This window comes from Genypterus blacodes, unplaced genomic scaffold (genome assembly GCF_046128005.1).
Source record: "Genypterus blacodes isolate CSIRO-AG114 ecotype Tasmania unplaced genomic scaffold, CSIRO-AGI_Gbla_v1 ptg000076l_1, whole genome shotgun sequence".
Classification (NCBI taxonomy): Eukaryota; Metazoa; Chordata; class Actinopteri; order Ophidiiformes; family Ophidiidae; genus Genypterus; species Genypterus blacodes.
The window spans coordinates 1,316,145-1,335,327 of NW_027466885.1; the positions used below are offsets into that span (position 1 = coordinate 1,316,145).

At 42.4% G+C, this 19,183-nt stretch overlaps 2 protein-coding genes across 4 annotated transcripts in view; both read left to right on the top strand.

Moving 5' to 3' along the window:
* The window catches only part of kcnh2b (potassium voltage-gated channel, subfamily H (eag-related), member 2b), a 124,886-nt gene extending 122,970 nt beyond the window's left edge, over positions 1 to 1,916 (top strand). The window contains exon 23 of the mRNA XM_076158386.1: positions 272 to 1,916. Coding sequence (XP_076014501.1) covers positions 272 to 709 — 438 coding nt within the window. The 3' untranslated portion in view covers positions 710 to 1,916. The remainder of the gene's footprint in view (positions 1 to 271) is intronic.
* Positions 1,917 to 8,251: 6,335 nt separating this feature from the next.
* LOC143007003 (uncharacterized) overlaps positions 8,252 to 19,183 on the top strand; it is a 56,320-nt gene continuing 45,388 nt past the window's right edge. For all 3 annotated transcript variants that reach the window (XM_076158387.1, XM_076158388.1, XM_076158389.1), the window contains exon 1: positions 8,252 to 8,342. The gene's annotated coding sequence lies outside the window, so the exon portion shown is untranslated. The remainder of the gene's footprint in view (positions 8,343 to 19,183) is intronic.

The window sequence follows — 19,183 nt, forward strand, 5'->3', positions numbered from 1 at the left end:
GACTGATATTAATACACTGTTGCCCATTAAATTGGAATCATCATTTATTGCAACTTTAAGGGCAACAGTGTACTAAATGGGTAGCAGTGAAACTTGGAGCTTGTGAACTATGGAGTGTTTCTGAATAATTTTACCTTAAGGAAGTAGATATTGAGTAAATAGTATTGGTCCAAGCACTGAACCTTGAGGAACGCTGTGTCTAACTTTCTTGCGTATGGACGATTCATCATTCAATATGAACAAACCCACCATCCCATGTTTTTACCTGCAGATCTTGGATTCCCAGGGCTTTGAGGAATTCCAACCCAATCCACTTGACGCTTTGCACCGCCAGGACTCAACTCTGATCAGCCCCAGCCAGGGCCAGCTAGACCCTTCTGGACTGGACAGCCTGGGGCAGCATCTTGAGCTAGAGCTGGGACTGGGAACTGGGGCAGGTGTCAGTTCAGGTGCAGGACCTGTGGTCAGTTCAGCCTTTGGGTTAGATTTAGGAACTAGGCCAACGGTGGAGTCACATTCAAGGGTGGGGTTAAGTTTAGGGACAGGGTTAGAGTTTGGATCAGGTGCATGTATGGGGGCCGGGGCAGCGGCTGTGGCATCATCTCTGGATCCTGAAGCCCAAAGGAGGCTGTCCCTCCAGGAACCACAGATGGAACCACTGGACTCAAGGACGCCACAGAGACACAGCTCTGACCCTGGGGGGAGTTAAGGAATGGTAGAGGTTGGAGGGATCAGTGGGATAGAGGAAATGATAGATACAGAGAGAGAATGAAAGAGAGTCTGGTTTATGCTGACTCATGCAGTACCTCCCATTTCAGTCCTTTGGAGATGAGCATTGGACGAGCATAAGAGGCATTCTTTACCAACCTTAACCCTTTAAGGCCTTTTCTGGCTTCCCCTCCACCCTCAAATCATCTGGAGCTTTGCGATCTCCACATGACATGTTTAACCAAAACCACCAACCAGATCAGAGAGGGTCTCTGCCTCTTAATGAACTCAATGCAGGTCAGCATAGTCTCACCTGATGTGGTCCAGTCAATGACACTACACACACATAAATGACTTCTATCCTGTAGACAAATCCCTTTACTGCTGTATCCAGTGTTGGACGACTGAGGAGAACAAGCAACTGCGGACAGAATAACGAAAAAACAAGTAGCCATTTACGTCTTGCACTGAAAAATCCTATTGATAAAATGATTATTCTATGTGTCCGTTGTGCTTCCGATAAAGAAACTCACAAACTGGTTGGTAAATTAGTGTTAGCTGGCCTAACAGAAAACCTGCTACCCCTGTCTGTCATTGCACCCTTCCCCCCTGATGTCCTTGCCCCCCCAAGAGGTGGAGTTAATACCCCCACCACCTAAGAGCACACTGGATTGGCTGGTCTTGCACTTCAGATGTGGGAACTGGAGCGTTAAAAGCCATGAATTCCTCAAAAGAACATATCAGCTGCCCGAACACAAATATTGTACAGGTTTGCTAGTAAATGCATAACATGTGGCATGCGTCAGGCCGTGTCTTAAACACAAGGAGTTCCACCAAAAAGCATGGGACCGAGTATTGAAACAAGCAGCAAATCACAAACGAGCTGATCACACACAGATTCAGGAATGAGGAGATGTGAGTGAATTTACCCACTTTATGGCGTAAAAACCCCAGAAACCTTTTTGAACCTTTTGATTTGAAGTGCTATCGAGGCTTGTGCATCATTGGAAAAGGGTTGTGTTATTATTATTATTATTATTATTATATTTTAGTTGAATTTGCTACCTCAGATTTCATTGGTCCTTACTTTCTTTCACCTTAACAAACACCCAGAATCCTTTTCACCTTTTACAATCCCAGATATAAACAAGTTTGCCAGTTTAGAATGATCAGCCGAATGCGCCATTATTCAATGTACAGTACAATATGCAAACACTGGCAAGAAGAGATAAGTGAGTGTGCTTTAGTCTTATATGTGTGTGATATAAGTTCAGGTCCTAAGCTTTGTGTGTGTGTGTGTTTGTCTTAGTTTCAGTTTCTAGCGCATGGATATTTCTTTCACTTCCCCTTGACAGCGTTGAGGGTCAATGGTTCATGACTTTCAGGACAAAACTGTTTGATTTTCCCCTTGTATGACAGTGATCATTTGTTTAAACAGGAAAATGACAGTGGGATTGTGACAAATGTCTGTTTGTTGTGTGAGTCAAGACGGCAAGTACAGAGACGAATCGCCATCTAGCTTTTAGAAACAGGTGTGAGATCAGGTCATCCAGAAATTTTTGAAGACTGCAATTCCAGCACACACACACACGCACACACACACACACATACACACAGTAATATCTGTAGGCAATCAGGCCTGACTTAATCTCTCTTTGTTGCTTATAATCACTGGATCAAGTATGCAGATAATTTATTGTCTTATGTTTTCTTTTATTTATTTTATATTTACACCCAACTTCAGTTTGATTCATATTACCTGCAATGTTCAAAACAGTCATCCATTCTCTTTACTTTTCCTTGTTAGGATTAAGAACAATTTTCAAAAGATACAAGCATGTTTTTTTGAAGAATACAAGACTTGACATAATCCACAGTCACACACTCCCTCTTAACCCCTAGCCATGATGGAATAATGAAGGTTATATCTATGTATTCCATAAATATTTGAGACTGATGCATGGTGAATTTCTGTAGGTAATGATGGAAGTAAACCCAACGTTGTGGTGCCACTGTTCTGTTTGCTGTGTGGCCCAGGTGAAGAGGTACAGACGATTAATGAACAGGTGCAATGATTCCCCAGTTAAAAGGGAAATTCACTAAATTATCTGTTGTTGCTCTGCAAATGTGGACACTTTGACTTTTAAATATGAAGGAAAACAAATACACCTTGGGCATCTTTTTAATTGTCTTCCCCTGACATGAAATCACACATACAGGCCCTTTGCTGTACTTATTACATCATACAGGAGTGAGGGGACAGAAGAGGAGGGAAGGCCTCAGTGCAATATGTCCATAAACAGACAAGACGTGTAGCAGCATAACCACAACCTTTGGCATTTAGCACTTTATTATTTTTAAACAGTACGTGTTATGTTCAGTAAAAACTCAGGAATATGCCACTGATGTCACAGGTTTCAAATTTCCTTTGTCTCATTGCTTTTAAAAACCAATCAATCAAATAGCAGCAGAATAAATCTCAGGACATTTGCAGAATAACATCCGGTGAAATTCCCAGTTAATGCAGAATTCTGAAGATTGTAATTTGCTGCTTGCTGATCTAAGCTATTTAATTTATTTATTTGATCGTAGATTTCTGTATGATGGGTTTTTTTTTTTGTCGAAGACTTTTCTTATACAATTTATCACCTTTTCTTTGCCTGTGAATGAGTTGAGACTTCCAGTTTAAACATTTCTCTCCCTGTGTTTACGTGTTCCTTTATTTAATTTTGATGAAATGTGTGTTCATTATCATTATTATTGTTCTTATTGTTCTTGTTGTTGTTGTTCTAATTATTACACTGTTTTTTAATCACCTTGCATAAGATTTAAAGCCCAAATGCAGACACAGAAGGAGGGAGGCTCAGACTTAATGTTACATTTTTCCCCATTCCGGTCAGTGAGTTTGCCTGTAAATTGGGCTGCCTAGCTTCATGCAGACGGCTGAAGGTGCACTTTATTACTGAACCAAAGCAAGTGTATTGTGAGCTCTAACAAATGAGATACACGGTGTAGGTTGTGGTCAAAGAATTATTCTAAATGTGAAGCTGGTTTCTGCTTTGGAAAACGTGATTCTAGCGGTGATTCTTGACGATTGCTTCAGAACTTAACCCAGCTCTGAATAATAAATATCCTCTACCACTTTAAATGCTGTGTTTGTATAGTAAATAGAACAGTGGTTCTCAAACTGTGGTTCAAATTAATAGCTAATTCCATCACTGAAGAAAGTTATTCACAAATAAATTTACACTAAGAAACACTATTGCTAGAATCACTTTTTTCACCATTGTTTTTGTTGTGAATATGAGTGAATTAATTGTGTATGACCACATGAAGTGATAAGCTGTGGATGTTAAGCTGATATGGAGCAAATCTACTAGTTTTCTTACTACTGACTGAAACATTTATGCTTCTTGATGTGCTTTGTTTGGTTGATGCTCATGTCCGCTTGTGTTGAAATATCCATCAGTTGTTTCCACCAGCAGCCCCTGCCTGTAGTTCACCAGGCACTCACCCCTGGCAGCCTGACCTTAGTCCACAGATCCCTCACGGCAAACCAGTATAAAGCATTTTTGGTTGTTTCCTATACTAAATAACGAAGCTGTGCTGTGTGAGAAATTACTCCGAACTCTCTTCTCTCAAGTTCAAACGTCCAGTTAACACCAGTCAGTGCTCACTGCAGCCCTCTGATGTTTGGAATTTCAGGAGTGGGCTCTGCTCGCCATCCAATGTACTGTAGCGAGTGTTTTGTAAATGTTCAACCGTCACCTAGTGGCCTGAACTCTATCTTCACATTCAGAACTATGACCTCAAATCTAGAATGTGCTTGTTGACACCTAATCTTTGACCTTGTATGTGATTGTAGTTCTTAGTGTAATATTCAACGCTAGATACATTTATACATATGTGTAATGCATACTGCATATTAGAACAGAGGAGTGTGAACAAAAATGGATTTGTATCCATTGGGATCTGTCTCTGGGTTAGGAGCGAGTGTGTGTGTGAGTGGATGGGGATGCTTAAAAAAGTTAGACTGAAGTTTTGTCCCTTTTGGACACACACACACACACACACACACACACACACACACACACACACACACACACACACACACAAACAGGCCCACACACACGCGCCTATATACACAACTCTAAATGGTTCTTCCATACTGCTGAGCTTTTTTCAGCTGCATTTAACTGTCGGTGAGCTACGGCTGGTGTTTGTTCCATATTTGTAGATATTTTAAGCACTTGGGAGGTTTGGTACCGTTTACACAACACTGGATCTGCTCTGTCACTCCTTGCCTGTACATACCACCTTCTACTAGTAAAGGGATCAAACTCTTTGGCACTCATATAGCCAGCACTATGCAGAAACTGAAACATTTCTTTGGCATGCTTTGAAATGCAGAATACAGTAGAGGAAATCATATGAAATATATAAAGTCTGCTCTAATTTCTTAAATAATCACATTAATGGAGAAAAAAAAAGATGTCGATACAATTGTCCATTCGAACTTATGGACTTAGTGAGGAGACAGATGATTATGATGATGATTGAAGCAAAAGACTTTTAATATTGTGCACATTTTTACTTGCATGCTGCACTGAAAATCATCCGGCAATGAGTGGGTTTGATGAGCAAAGCAGCTGATTTTTGCTGTATGCTTGCAAACTGTGTGTAGAGTGAAACACTGAATTCTTCCGGGTTACGGGAGAGTCATATTTATTAATTCATAAATATATAAATATATATATCTACAGTATATATACATACTACTTCCAGGTCATGGAAGTGAGGGGGATATTGAATAGCTGCAAATATAGAGATCCTAGATGATAGTGTATATTTACATGTCTGGTTACAAACCATTGTAACAGAGATATATATACATGTGTGGCAGTTTGGGACAGGAAAACTTTGATTTAGCCGATCAGGGCAATGAATTCTCTGCCGGATCTTTTGTTTTCCTGGGAGGTTAATTCAAGAACACCTGGAATATGACAGATCTTTCTTTTCCATTGTTGGGCTACATTGTCCAAAAATGAATCAATACTATTGTCAGATCATGAGTGTAGTTTTGGAACACAAGTGATGTGTTTCAGTGAGAAAATACACTCAGCAGTGTGTTGATAATAGTATATAAATATTCAGTCCCAACAGGGAGAAGGCACAGAATCTTGAATATTGAGGTAACTATAGAACTATGATAGGCTTCTGGACTGGCCAGTTGAGACATTATTCATATTGGAAGGGTAATGGTGACACTCTGGGTTCTGATTGTGTGATAGCATTAATAATGATTGAACTTTATAAAATTTCAAAATGTTTCTTTCAATAAATCTCTTTGAAAGCAAAATCATGTCTGGTCTGATTCTTGTACAGAGATGAGTGTACTTATTTGATGGCATTTCAAACTTCAGGACTACATTGTGGCATTACCTCATTCTCCTCATTAGATGGCTTGACTGCTCACCCTCCTAATCCTCAGGCCAACCACCATCGCTGCTCCTCCTGAGATTGTAGAACAGGGACCCAGTTCAGAGTTTTTTCTGAAGTTGTTTCACAAAGAAGGAGTTTGTCAGGTTGAACCCCAGAGAGGTATGTTGGAGAAATGTTCCCACCACAGCTGACATGACCATCTGGGCTGGCAAGAGACGGAAGAGAGAGGTCATAGAACATACTGAAGTGGACACGGCTCACATGTTACAGCAGAGGCAAATGGACTCAAGCGAAGGCCTAAAGCTTCATTGTAAGTGGATAACAATGTGAAAGACATATTTATACTTCTGAAGCACTGGAAATCTTTTCAGTCCAATTCTACATAGCTTGCATAGGAGTTTCAATCTCTGCTTCTTTGGTCCTAAGATCAGTGCGGAAATATTTTCACACTGGTCACGCCTAGACGCGCACCATTACTAAGTCAAGTGTGTGACCGCCTCTGTGAGTTGACTCCTGGACATGTTGGGAGAAACCCACTGAGTCAGTGAGGGTGGAGAAAGATTTTTGGAGCGGATTATGATGTCGTCTGCATGAGTCATGTGTTTACTTCACGCATATTTAACATTACAGACTGACAGTAATGGATACTCTGGATGTCAAACAGATTTTACATTATGAGGTGATTTATGATGAAGTTTTCTTTGATAATCACACATCTAGATACTAAGTTTTAATATCAGGGATTTATCATCCATTCTTCATGATCAGTGTCATCAACTGATCATGATCATCCATTCATTTTCATCCATTCATGAGAAATCTGCAGTTATTGAAAATATCCATTGAGTTGATAAAGATATTAATCACTAAAAAACTGCCACAAAGAAAAAAAGTAAAATCCATACAAGATTTTTCTATGGTTTATACCACGGCCACTAGGGGTCACTACAGGGCAGCAAACTCCACTGATCCACAATAATCCTTCCTCTATGAAACCTCGTTAGTTTACGTTTAGATATTTCTCAAAAAAGTGTATGGCTCTTCAGTTAATTCAAAAACTCTTCCACATTAACACTTATCTAAAACATATGTTGTGTATATTAATTTTGAATACTTCACACAAAGTACTTGTACACTGGTGGAATTTGGTGAATGTGAATGTGAGGTAGGGAAGCAGATTGCAGAGGGATGGACAGAGCGGTGAAGGTGGACACACCCGGTTCCCCGCTGGGTGAGAAGCTGTCTACCGTTGATATAGTTCAGGAGCCACAGAGCTGGAAAATAGCTGACCTGTGGACCCCGCAGTGAAGGGTGTGGAGCCCATAGGTCAGAGAAGTGGTCTGTCCAGTAACAGGATGTAATACTGAGTGGTTACAACTTCTTAAACACCCTTCATGTTTAGATTCAGTTTCTAGTCACTGACATCTACCTGCATCCACATTTAAATGGTCACTAACACAAGGAGGCCCTCTTCCTCCCCCAGATATAGCAGGGGAATTTGTCAGAGGAGTGTGTTTAATATAGCAGTCCAAAAGCCTCTCAATCTCAACGTGTCTGCTGTAAGGTTTAAGATTATTTATCATTTTGATATATTTTATTCTCTCATTCTCATTTGACATGAAGTGAATTTGGATATGCCTTGTAATGTTTGTGCAAAGAATAACAACATTCAGTTAAATTATGAAAACTATGAGGATGTAAAACTAATGTATACTTTCTAACCAACGTGTATTTACTTTATGTTTTGTATTTTTCTCGTAGCGGCCTTGTGTTTTCAACACTCACACTGACATTCCAGTGCTTTGGGTGGTGGAGGGGAGTGTTGCTGGGCCGTGGCCGCATCTAGCGCCCGTTCCCCCCGGCGATTGGACTGGCACCGTCCCGTAAAAGGAGTCAAACTTCTCCATTGTATGGACCAGGTGTCTGTCAAATGTGAATTTGACGACGAAAGGTCGTCGTAGCATTTGAAGGCTATGGTTGGATAAGAACCTTGTCACTCAGAGTAAAGAGTCGTTTCCATTGGACAAACCGAGCGGGCCCGGCTACCATTGAGCCGCAATTGGAGCAAAGGTCCTGAGGGGAGGAGCAGGTTAGTCTGTGGCCTGCAGTGCGCTGTCGGGAGGGCGGATCATAGTGGTGACAGTGACGCTGGGAGACTCCGGACAAAAGTGTCAAAAAACAGACAACTAGCGGTGAGTCAGCTTGAAATATGGACGCTGTGTTTGTTCCGCGCTGTGTGGAGATGCAGGCTGCCCGCAGTGAACGCAGTGTTCTCGGGCGGGCTGCTGGATACCGTGCAGCAGTGAAGTGACGGTGATTTGGGATGAGTGCAGCACAGCGACGGTGTACTGCTGTGGGAGAAGGCTGCGTTCAAGTACTCCTCGTAGATTCGTATTTGAAAGTTAACATTCATAACACATAGTTGGGCATTTGTTCCAGTGCCCACGGTGAACTAAGTAACTGGCTTTGCTATACTGGCACCCATCGCGCGGTATTAATATTACCATCTGAATAATTAATAGCATGGTATTCTTTTCCACTTTTAAGTCAATTCCAAGTATTGCTACTTGCCCGACTCCCGCTGTATGTCACATGGCCACAGCTGACTGTCAATCACATTTTCTCAACACTTAGTACATTTGACCATATTTGCTACAGTGTTGCGTCGTTCAAGGGCAATGATCATGGGCAATTCCGATATTTCCTAGAGCAGTTAATGCCGCATTTGTGCACACGGTGAAGTTGCACAGCAAAGCAGTAGACAAGTTATGCAAGCAAGTTCCACCGTCTGTCCATTCATTTCCACTGTGTGTGTGTGTGTGTGTGTGTGGACTGAAGGCCTGAACTACCCAACATATTTAGATTTCCAGAGTTACTGATTGCATGCTTTAGTTAGGATCGCTGTAAGTACAATTTGAGTATGACCATAGCAACACTTTGTAACAATGAAAGTGTTAGCTTAAATGCACAGCATTGGTCCATTATTAATTTGACTAAAACTGTTATTCCAGTGAAGATATGATCAGGTAAACATTGTCTGAAGATCTTAGTCTGAATGAAACAGGAGGTCCAGGTTGATGTTAGGCTATTGGGCTACTCAATGTATAAAATTGCACTATTACTCACAATTGCTGCGTTTGTGTGTGTTGTATTTATGTATGGCACTTTCTGCTTCCATACATTTATATATGATATGTAGTAGCTAGCAGTTTGCCAAAGCTGTAGCAGCAGCCTAACGTCTTGGTCATGAGTCAAATCAAAGATGCTGCACTTTGGTACGGAGGAGGAAACCTCAGAGATCTTGGAAGAAACCATGAAATATTTAGATGAAATGTGAAGAAAACATATGGAGCTATATGAGCATGTCAGGGGCTGAATGTAAACAGGATCATAACTGGACTACTTATGAACACGCCATTCAAGTGTTGTGGTTTGATCTGCTGGTTTGGAGATACTTTTTATTACGTATAACAATCAGTCTTGACTTCTAATTTATGTTTAAAAGTAGAAGATCTTATTTCCAGCTTCAGTCTACATTAGTCTTACTGGAGAGGAGCACATATTTTCATTTCAAGGTTAACAGGCTGCTTCATCGCAACGCCTGTCTAGGAACCAGGAAGCAGCGAGAATCCATCACCCATTTCCCTGGTTGTTGCCAAAAAGGCTTTCTGCTCCCAGCATACAGTGCGACCACGGCTGTATGAGAACACACACTGTGTCAGATACTGGCAAACCATAGATTACTTTTTAAAGGGAAACATTTCCTAAGGATCCCTGCATACCCACAGTGAATAGCAGAAGATCTGCTTTACTGGAACATTTGAGTTTCACCTCCCTTGCTTAAGGACACGTTGGTAGTATTTGGGGGGGTGTATGGAGTGTGGGATGGTATGGTAGTCACCTAGCAATTGGAAGGTTCCTGGTTTGATTCCGGGCTATCGTTGAGGAAGACACTGAATCTCTAACTGCTCCGGATGTGCAGGTTGGCTCCTTCCATGGTTTGCTTCTGCCATCAGTGTATGAACGGGTGAATCTGAGGTCTTTGCGAAACACTCAGAGGCTCAACCACAGAGGCAAGGCTGTATTTCTCATTAGTCCTTATCATCCAAGAAAATTCAATGGTCAATGGGAGCAAGGAACCTGCTGAAAGGGACCAAATGAGACGTGTCTCTAAACCAGCACAGATGAATGAAAATTTGGTTGTGGTATCCCTTGTATTCACCCGGCACTCCTTCATCCGACATGCTGTACCGTCTGCTGTCGAAAGGTGCAATCTGAGAAATGTGCTAATGCATCACAGATGTCTGAGAGATCGGAGACGTCATGTGGGATGTGTTGAGACATGCGGTGACATTTTGCTGCTTTGTACTGCGATTGAAAGTGGTAACTTTGAGTTGGTTTCTCCCAGATTATTTATCGAGCTAGTATGACCAGCAAGTTCTTCATCTGGCTAAAATGGGGTCACAGGGGTCATGGGCTCAGGGGTAGGGTTTGGCCTAAGGAAGACTTTGCAAGTCGTAACACTTGTTCATCATTCTGATTCATTTTCTGCTTTTTCCTTTTTTTCTCATTATGAAAAAGTGTGTCTAATCAAATGAAAGCACGCATGAAGACAAATATAGTAGTCAAACAAAACTAAGAAGGTTCTGCTTGCTGAACTAAGCTGTGTGTGTGAGGCAAATCTGTCTGTAGGCAAGGCTTGAAAAGGACAGAGTGTAATCTGACTGTATGCACACAGATACAAAGTCCTCAACAAAACTCCAGCCTCATCGACTGGTAGTGTGTAGTACCTTGTTTGGACTGGTTGCTTTGCAGGTATGCTGGTGTTCAGTCTGTGGTGTTGGGACGGAACAGCTGCTATAATCATTGATTATCTGCTCTACCTCCAAATTAGACATGCTTGTTTCTCCTCTCAATGATCTCAATCAGACATTGAATGAATGAAAAGGATGGGGGGGATAGAGAGGCCAGGAAGTCACAGACCTGGAACCAATGATCTGGCCTCTCTGTTCTCAGACTTGCAGTGTTTCCAGCTTTGGCACTGGCCCTGCTTCCTGCTTTCCTGGTTTTGATGTAAAAAGTGATGGCATGTAGTGTAAGAACTTCTATTGGATTCACTTCCCCTACACATAACAGAGATGCTTGTAGCAGTGCATGCTTTGGGTAAAAGATGATAGAACGGAAGTATCTCTGAACTACTTTTGTATTACGGCATCTGACCATATCACCAGTGAATACTCTGACACGTCACACAGCCAGTGTCCAGTGCCTGTGTGACGTTTGTTTTAGGATTAGAATTTGACCTTTCTCCATCTCTCTCTCAGTGTGTGTGTGCACGTCTGTGCTGCTTTGCATTCCTATGTGATGTGTTCAGCCTTGCTCTGCAACAATAGGGCACAGTTCCCAAACAAAGTGTGTGTGTGTGTGTGTGTACATGTATGTGCAGTGTGGACGATTTAACTAGTTATCTTATTTACTGTTAAGAATTGAACTGTTACGAGAGATGTAATGTAATTCTTAGTTAGAATTACATTAATAGTTAGAAATTATTTAGTTAGAAATAGTTATTTTCCACACCGTCTGTGTCTCCAGCTCGTCTCCCAGCAGACACTCCCAGGGCTGACACAAGGGAAGTGAGCTGCCAACTTGCTTAGTTGGCAGATTTTGCCTTGGATTGGTTGAAGTACATTTGAATTAAACTGAGGCATGTTTTCTCACATGTATCTCATCTGTATTAAGCTGTTTGAGGTGTTTTCTCAAGTATGTATGAGCAGCAGAGCAAGGGGGGCGGGGCAGCTTAGACTCACAGAAAGCTGCATAGAGAACCCAAAAGTTGTAATTACAGCTTTGTGTTGAACCGTCAATGCCAAAATACTTGGCGGGTAAAGTATTTGATATATTTCTATATATATATATATATATATATATATATATAGGTATATAGTTTACCAAATCAAGCAGCTCTATCCTGGGAGCAAAGGTCCCAGGATAGAGCTGCTTGATTTGGTAAACTATATACCAACTATAATATTAGTGCTTAAGCAGAAGTAAGACTGGCCACTGAGTATCACCTTAACCATGTTGTGTCACAACAATTAAGTTTTCAGTAAAGGAAAACTAATGCATTTGTGTTTACTTTAGCCTATCGCTAAAAAATCGTGACTGTTGCCTCCTAGTGGTAGTAATGGTGAATCGATTACTGATTGATAAGATGCTTCAGCTGAAGGTTAGAAATTGTTTTAAATTGTCATAACTGTGTAGGTAAGACCAAAGTCCAAGTCATTAGGTTGCCGGTCGGTTGGTAGGTTGCTGTCCTCTCTGTAAGGAGGGGGGAGAAATTGTGTGGAGGTCAGTACCTGTCTGTCTAGTCTGTTTTTCTGTCTAGCTCTCCCTCCCTCCCTCCCTCCCTCCTTCCCCCTGGCTGTTTCTCATCTCAGCCTAATGGGCCGCAGTAAGGGATGAATTATACAGTCATGCCCTCTGTAATTCTACTAGGGCGGGACGCAGGTCAACAAGACCGCACACACTCACGCACTAGCCCTTTCACTCAGTCCCCACACAGGCCCGCTCTGAGTTCTGTCAAGACACTGTGCTAACGTGACACACATACACACACTTCTGAAGATTATCTAAAGTGATGCTTTTGTGAATGGAATTAAACATGTTGTTGAACTAAACAGGCATGTTGTAGCCGTTCTATTTCGGTTTTCTCATCATACATGATCATCTTCTCTACCACGCACACATGTACACACACACTCACACTCACAGTCCCACATTCAGGCTGGGATAGCAGCTCACTCGTCACAGTGAGCAGTGGCAGCAGAGGAGAAGTGAATCTATACTCCTCTTTCTCTCTTTGTGATGTTGTCTGTGGATCTTGATCTTCTTGACATGATGGCATCATTCATTGAGAAAAGATAAGACTAAACTTTATAATCCCGCAGGAAATTGCTGAACATCCCTCTCTGCTCCCTCACATTCTCTCTTCTTTCCCCGTCAAAGGACTAATAGACCCCATCTTTGGCATTTCTTTCATCTTCTCCTCTTGCAGATAAGCATGGCCAGTGCGTTTGCCTCTTACACAGAAAACCCTCATTGTTTGCCTCAGCATTCTGTAGTCTACTGCAGTAGAGTTAGTGTGTAGTGGGCTGATGATGTTCAAATCAATTTCACCATTATTTCAAATGTTTACCTCGATTTCAATGAATGAAACAATTATTTACACAATAAGCCTTTTTTTCCAACAAATTTGCGGTGTTACTTTGGTTCAGCGAAATCGTTTCTCTGCAGTGTTTACATTTGACTTCTTTTTGTTTGGCGTTGCCTTTACTGAAGCCGCACTGGACAAACGATGGACAAACATTCCTTTTCGGTTGAAGGCGATCCTGCTCAGGTTTATGGGCTCTATGTTTGCCCCGTCAGTTCATGAATGCATGCACTGTGGCAGTTGAGTTTGTGTACAAGCCGTCCAATTTGGGCCGGGGTCGGATTTAAATCTTGTTAAAATACAGTCTTTGTGATGTAACCAACGAGATGAAGTCGGTGAGATGTTGTAGGAAGGAGCCTGAGTGTCATCTTTGCTCGCAACGCTGCTATGAACACTAGAAAATACGTAAAGCAAATAATTGGCTTTCGTTTGCACGTCACACTCTTTGTCTATGAAATCAATAGCTAGGTGCCATCACACCACGAGGCCCGGAGGTGAAGCTGTCACTCAGGGCTTCTCTGCTGTAAAGGTTGAGAGACAGACACATTATTTTAGATTATCAGCTCTGTTGAACATTAACAGCAGTGACTTGTCCTTGAGTGGGGGAGGATTACTCAGCTCAGACACACACACACACACACCTCTTTTAGGCCTGAGACAACTCCCTCTGTATTCCTTAGAGTTCTTCTTTGCTCAGAATAACAAACAAAAAGCCTTCTGGGCTTTGTGCTTGTCTCTTTGTCTGACTGGTTATCAGCGCTGAATCAGTCAGAGCTTGTACTGTAGTCGCTGAGCCTGACGGTGGACATGCCACCAGCTACTGTGTAAGAGTGAGTTTGTGGTATTTGCGATTACCTGTGTTGACAGACAAAAAGTTGAGTGGTGACATCAGAAAAGGGAGCCTGTACCGGCATTGTGAGCTTTGATGATGATGATGATGATTCACACGGGATAATTCTGTCTATCCATAGTGTCTGTCTGTCTGTCTGTAGGCACCACACTATGATTGAGTGAGTGTGTCAATGAATTTACGCGTTTTCCAGTCAGTCATTCTATAAATACAGTTGTGTACTTGCGTGCTACACATTCTTATATGAATACAGGAGTGTGTGTCACAGTTTGGATGAGGTTTTGACGTGGTGAAACTGTTTGTCATGTGTCTGGCATGTTGAAAGCAGCACGCATTTGTTCTTGCAGGTATTTTGGCTTTTGTAAAGAGTGAAATATGTAAGAAGGAGCTGTGACTTTGGTATTTGCTCAAGTGTGACAGCACAGCACAGAGGGACAGAAGAGGAGGAATGCTTAAGGAAATATTACGTTTCTATTTTAAGAATCACGTGGAATTTTGCAACTTCTATTGATAGTGCTTTACTGGTTTTCCAGACGAGTGATCACATAAAACTTACAGACTGATAAAAATTCAGTTTTTCGGTATGCTAAGCCTTTTCCATGGTGTGTTGGAGGGTTACACTTAGTGATTCAGACCCAGAGGGCTAATGAACTCTGGCCTGTGATAGGCTGGCACACATATCAATCACCTCGGGATTCCATCCAATCGTGTCCTGTTTCCAACATGTCAGTGTTACTGCAGAGACAAGTGAGCGGCAGTGTTAGAGTGATATGAAAGTGTGTGATCACTAACATGTTTGCTTTGTGTTTGAGAGTCACAGCTGTTTCAGTAGCCAGTTTTGCACACACACACACACACACACACACACACACACTCACACTCACCCTTACATGTATTACAACCGGTATGTTATTGATCATCACACTGATTAATTATGATTAAACACACCCCTGTTCTCCTGCAGGCTGACGGAGCGAGGTTTAGGGTGTGTGTGTGTGTGTGTGTGTGTGTGTGTGTGTGTGTGTGTGTGTGTGTGTGTGTGTGTGTGTGTGTGTGTGTGTGTGTGTGTGTGTGTGTGTGTGTGTGTGTGTGTGTGTGTGTGTGTGTGTGTGTGTGTGTGTGTGTGTGTTTGGAAAGCATGTGAAGGTACACACGCACACACAATCCTTCTGAAGTAGATCCAGGGTTTTTATATATTGATTAGTGAGTCAGGGCGTGAGGCGGCGCTCTGTAACTGAAACCAGCAGAGAAATCCATGCCGCGCTATTCTAAGATTGGCTAAACAACGATAAGTGAGGTGGTTCTGCTGCGTTATGCTAAGCTACTCAGAGCTATTCTGGGACATATTAGACCAGCGCTACCCAGCCGTGGTACATAAGAGGAAGCCAGGAAGTCCCCAGCAAAATGACAGCCACTGAACTGTGTGAGTCACTAAACCTTCAGAAAGTGAGAGTGTCATTTGCCAAGCTACCCCCCCAACCCCTCCCATCACCAACCAGCTGGTCAGATTTAGAATTAGACTCTGCATCATAACATAGTGTATTATTTTAAGGTAGGTTGAACTGTGAAGATGAATGACAACCAAATGAGTTACATGGCATGGGATCTAGGGACTGGAAGGGGACCTGATCTGATCCCGGGCTTCTCCTAGGCAGCCTGTCAGAGTGTTGTTGAGCAAGACACTGAACCCCTAACTGCTCCTGATGCACCCGGTTGGCTGTTGCCATGGTGTACCCCTGTCACCAGTGTATGATTCTGAAACGAATCTAGATTAATGAGATAAGATTGGTTGCACAATTGAAAAATCTATAATCTAATTAAAGAGAGATGTATCATATTTAAAGCTGTTTATGCAGCTGGATCATGTGTTGTTGATCGACTAGATGTAGCTTGCAGGCATGGTGGCTCTCAAATTCCCCAGTGTGTGAAGCCAGCAACAGATTGAGTTTAAGATAAGATAAGATGAGATAATCCTTTATTCGTCCCACTACAGGGAAATTCACATTGTTACAGCATCAAAGTGGAAAGTGCAAAACAATAAAGGGCATTACAATAAAATAAGAGCCTAACAAAAGTACAACAATACAACCAAGTATAAAAATTGCCAATTGATGAATAAGTTACGTATTGCACATCAGGAATATTGCACCGTGTGATCTCTCAGTTTACTGGGAGCGGTGCTGATTGAAGAGACTGCTCCAGGAAGGAAAGACCTGCGGTATCTCTCTGTGAGACACCGCGGGGGAAGCAGCCTGTCGCTGAACGAGCTGCACAGGGCTGTTAGAAACTCCTGTAAGGGATCGGGCAAGTTGTCCAACAAAGATGACAGCTTGGCCCTCATCCCCCTGTCCCGCTCCGCCTCCACAGAGTCCGAAGGGCAGGTCAGGACAAAGCTGGGCTTCTTCATCGAGTTCTTTCAGTCTGACTCAAAGACATTATTGAGCTGCACCTTCATTACACACCAAAAAATCTCATAAGCCGTCTCAGTATGTAGAACACCAGTAAGATGATTCAACAGCAGCATGTCAGAGATCACTACGTCTCTCTCTCTCTCTCTCTCTCTCTCTCTCTCTCTCTCTCTCTCTCTCACACACGGCGTCATGACCGTCAGCTTCCCATGCAGGTCAACCGCCCAGGTCTCTCCAGGTCATTTTGACAGGACATCAGCTTTGATACATATTACACTGCAATCATAAATTCATCTGTCCAGTGAGGAGAAATAACTTTCCCAATCATTCTAAAGTTAACTTTCTATCAGCTTTGATTGTTTAATAGCTGACAGTTTGAAAAAAACTAAACAAGGTGTACGAGATATTTCACTTATGAGTCATTGTTTCCGGGTGAAGGCCATGAAAAAAAAACCTTCCTGTAGTCTGAAGCAGTGCAGTTTGTTCTCAGTCCTTTCGTCCCTGATCAGAACAGTTTTTCCTGGGATTTGGATCTTGTTAGTCTGAGCTTTTTGGTGCCTCATCATCCGTGTGCGCGCACGTCATGGTACATTGTTGTTTACATACAATAGCGGCGTGTGGAAGCAGGCTTAACCCTCACCGCACCTTTTTTTTTTGTCACAATCCCCTAACTGCACACATCGACACATATCGCCCGCACACATGCCTATTGAACCCTTCACTAAGCTAAACACTGAACACACAATAGCAGCAGCCTTTTCCATCGGTTTCCTTCCATTGTTGAATCAAGGTTGCTCCCCAGTCGCCATAGTAGAGCTGCAAATAACAGAAGTCGAGCTCTGATCAGGGCAGCAGAAACCTTGACATATGACTTCACCCAGGACCCAAATAGAATAAAATCCATCCCAATATAGGAGCTAATGAAAAGGTGCGGCTACTTTTGTGGTCATGTGGGTACCAACTGTAGAGAAAAGATCTAACTGTAGTAAAAACTATCTCTTCAAATGTTCAAGTGTGATAGGTGTTCCATGACTTGACCTGTGTGAGATGAAACCCAGCTGGTAAACTCTGGCATCAAGCTTTTCTAAAGCTGCAGTTGGCCCAGATGTCATCCAGCACACACACACACACACACACACGCACACACACACGGAGAGTAGGGCAGTGTCTGACCATCATGGCTTGTGTGGTAGAGGCAGTAGGCCCGTCGTCTACCCGGGACACACCCTCTGCTCTCTAGACCGGGGTCTTATTCATACTGCAGTGCAATCTATATTTGCCATAGGCTGGCAGTTAGGCGTGGAGTGACAAAGACGGGATTCCTGCAGACCTGAAAATCCTGAAAAAGTCATTAATATGTGTTTTAGAAGCCTGGAAATGTTACAGAACATATTTAATGGAAAATGGAAATAGCTGGAAAATCTACTTACATGGTTTTAAGGACAGTACTTAGTGAAGGATGCTGTGAGACATTGTTTTATAATTCCCTATTTGAGCGGATTACTGATTTTCCTCCAAAATTTGCTTGACTGGAGCTCGCTTGCGATGACTCGATTAGATTAGAATAGCTTCAGCTTTGTTGCCATTGTGCACAGCCTCTACACGGCTGAGCCATACGGGCAGAAAACACTCACCACAGTGTTTTTCCAATCCCTTGGCAATATTCAATATATATTTCCATGTTAACCGATGATAACTGACACGGTTCCACGCATTCTCTGTACCACATGGCTCCCGTTCGAGGAGGTGGAATAGATTGTTCATGCTTCCAGATTTGATAGCTACCGTGCATACTTTACAAAACGCCAGGGTTTATCTGAAACCTAGATTAGCTTAGGTCTTCCTTCTACGCTTAAGCCGTTTTTAAATGCTCTCTCCAGGGTGGATACATGTGTAGGTGCTGGCTCATTGTTTTGAGGTCACCTAGTCACATAATTCACGCTGGGGCTGTCGCACAAGCCGACAGTGGCGGTTGAGCATGTCTGGCTGTTGTTCTGTTTCTGTTTCTCACGCTCATGAACAGATACATAAGTCAGGTCAGAGGAGCAATGAGTTGAGAATAGCTGAGAAGTAACCTAATGCTGACCTACCAAAACGGCATGGCTACATAAATATCAACATGAGCTTCACAATGTTGCTTAATCATACATCTCCAGGGTCACCATTATAGAGAATAGGGAATATAGGGCAAATAACATTAACAGTTTGGGGTACAAAATAATGTATGAACGGCGGTAAGTTCCAATACAGTGAAGGACATGATTGAGTGGCAGGAGTCATGGTAACAGTGAAAGGGCGGTTGTTTTCAAAGCACCTATTAATGATGGCTAAAAATGTGACAGTGGACATGCCGGGTGTTTTTTGATCTTTATGATTCTTCAGGTTGGACTTCACGCACAGCGCTTACCTACACTTGCGTAACACTAGTCGCCAAGGTTGCCGTACTTTTTACACCGCGGAATAGTCATGGGAATGTTTTGGAATTTTCTTGGCAAATGACTTAAAAGTGTAGAAACCCCCGGAGAGCCTTCTTCCAGTTTATGTAAGTCAAAGGCCATGTAAGTG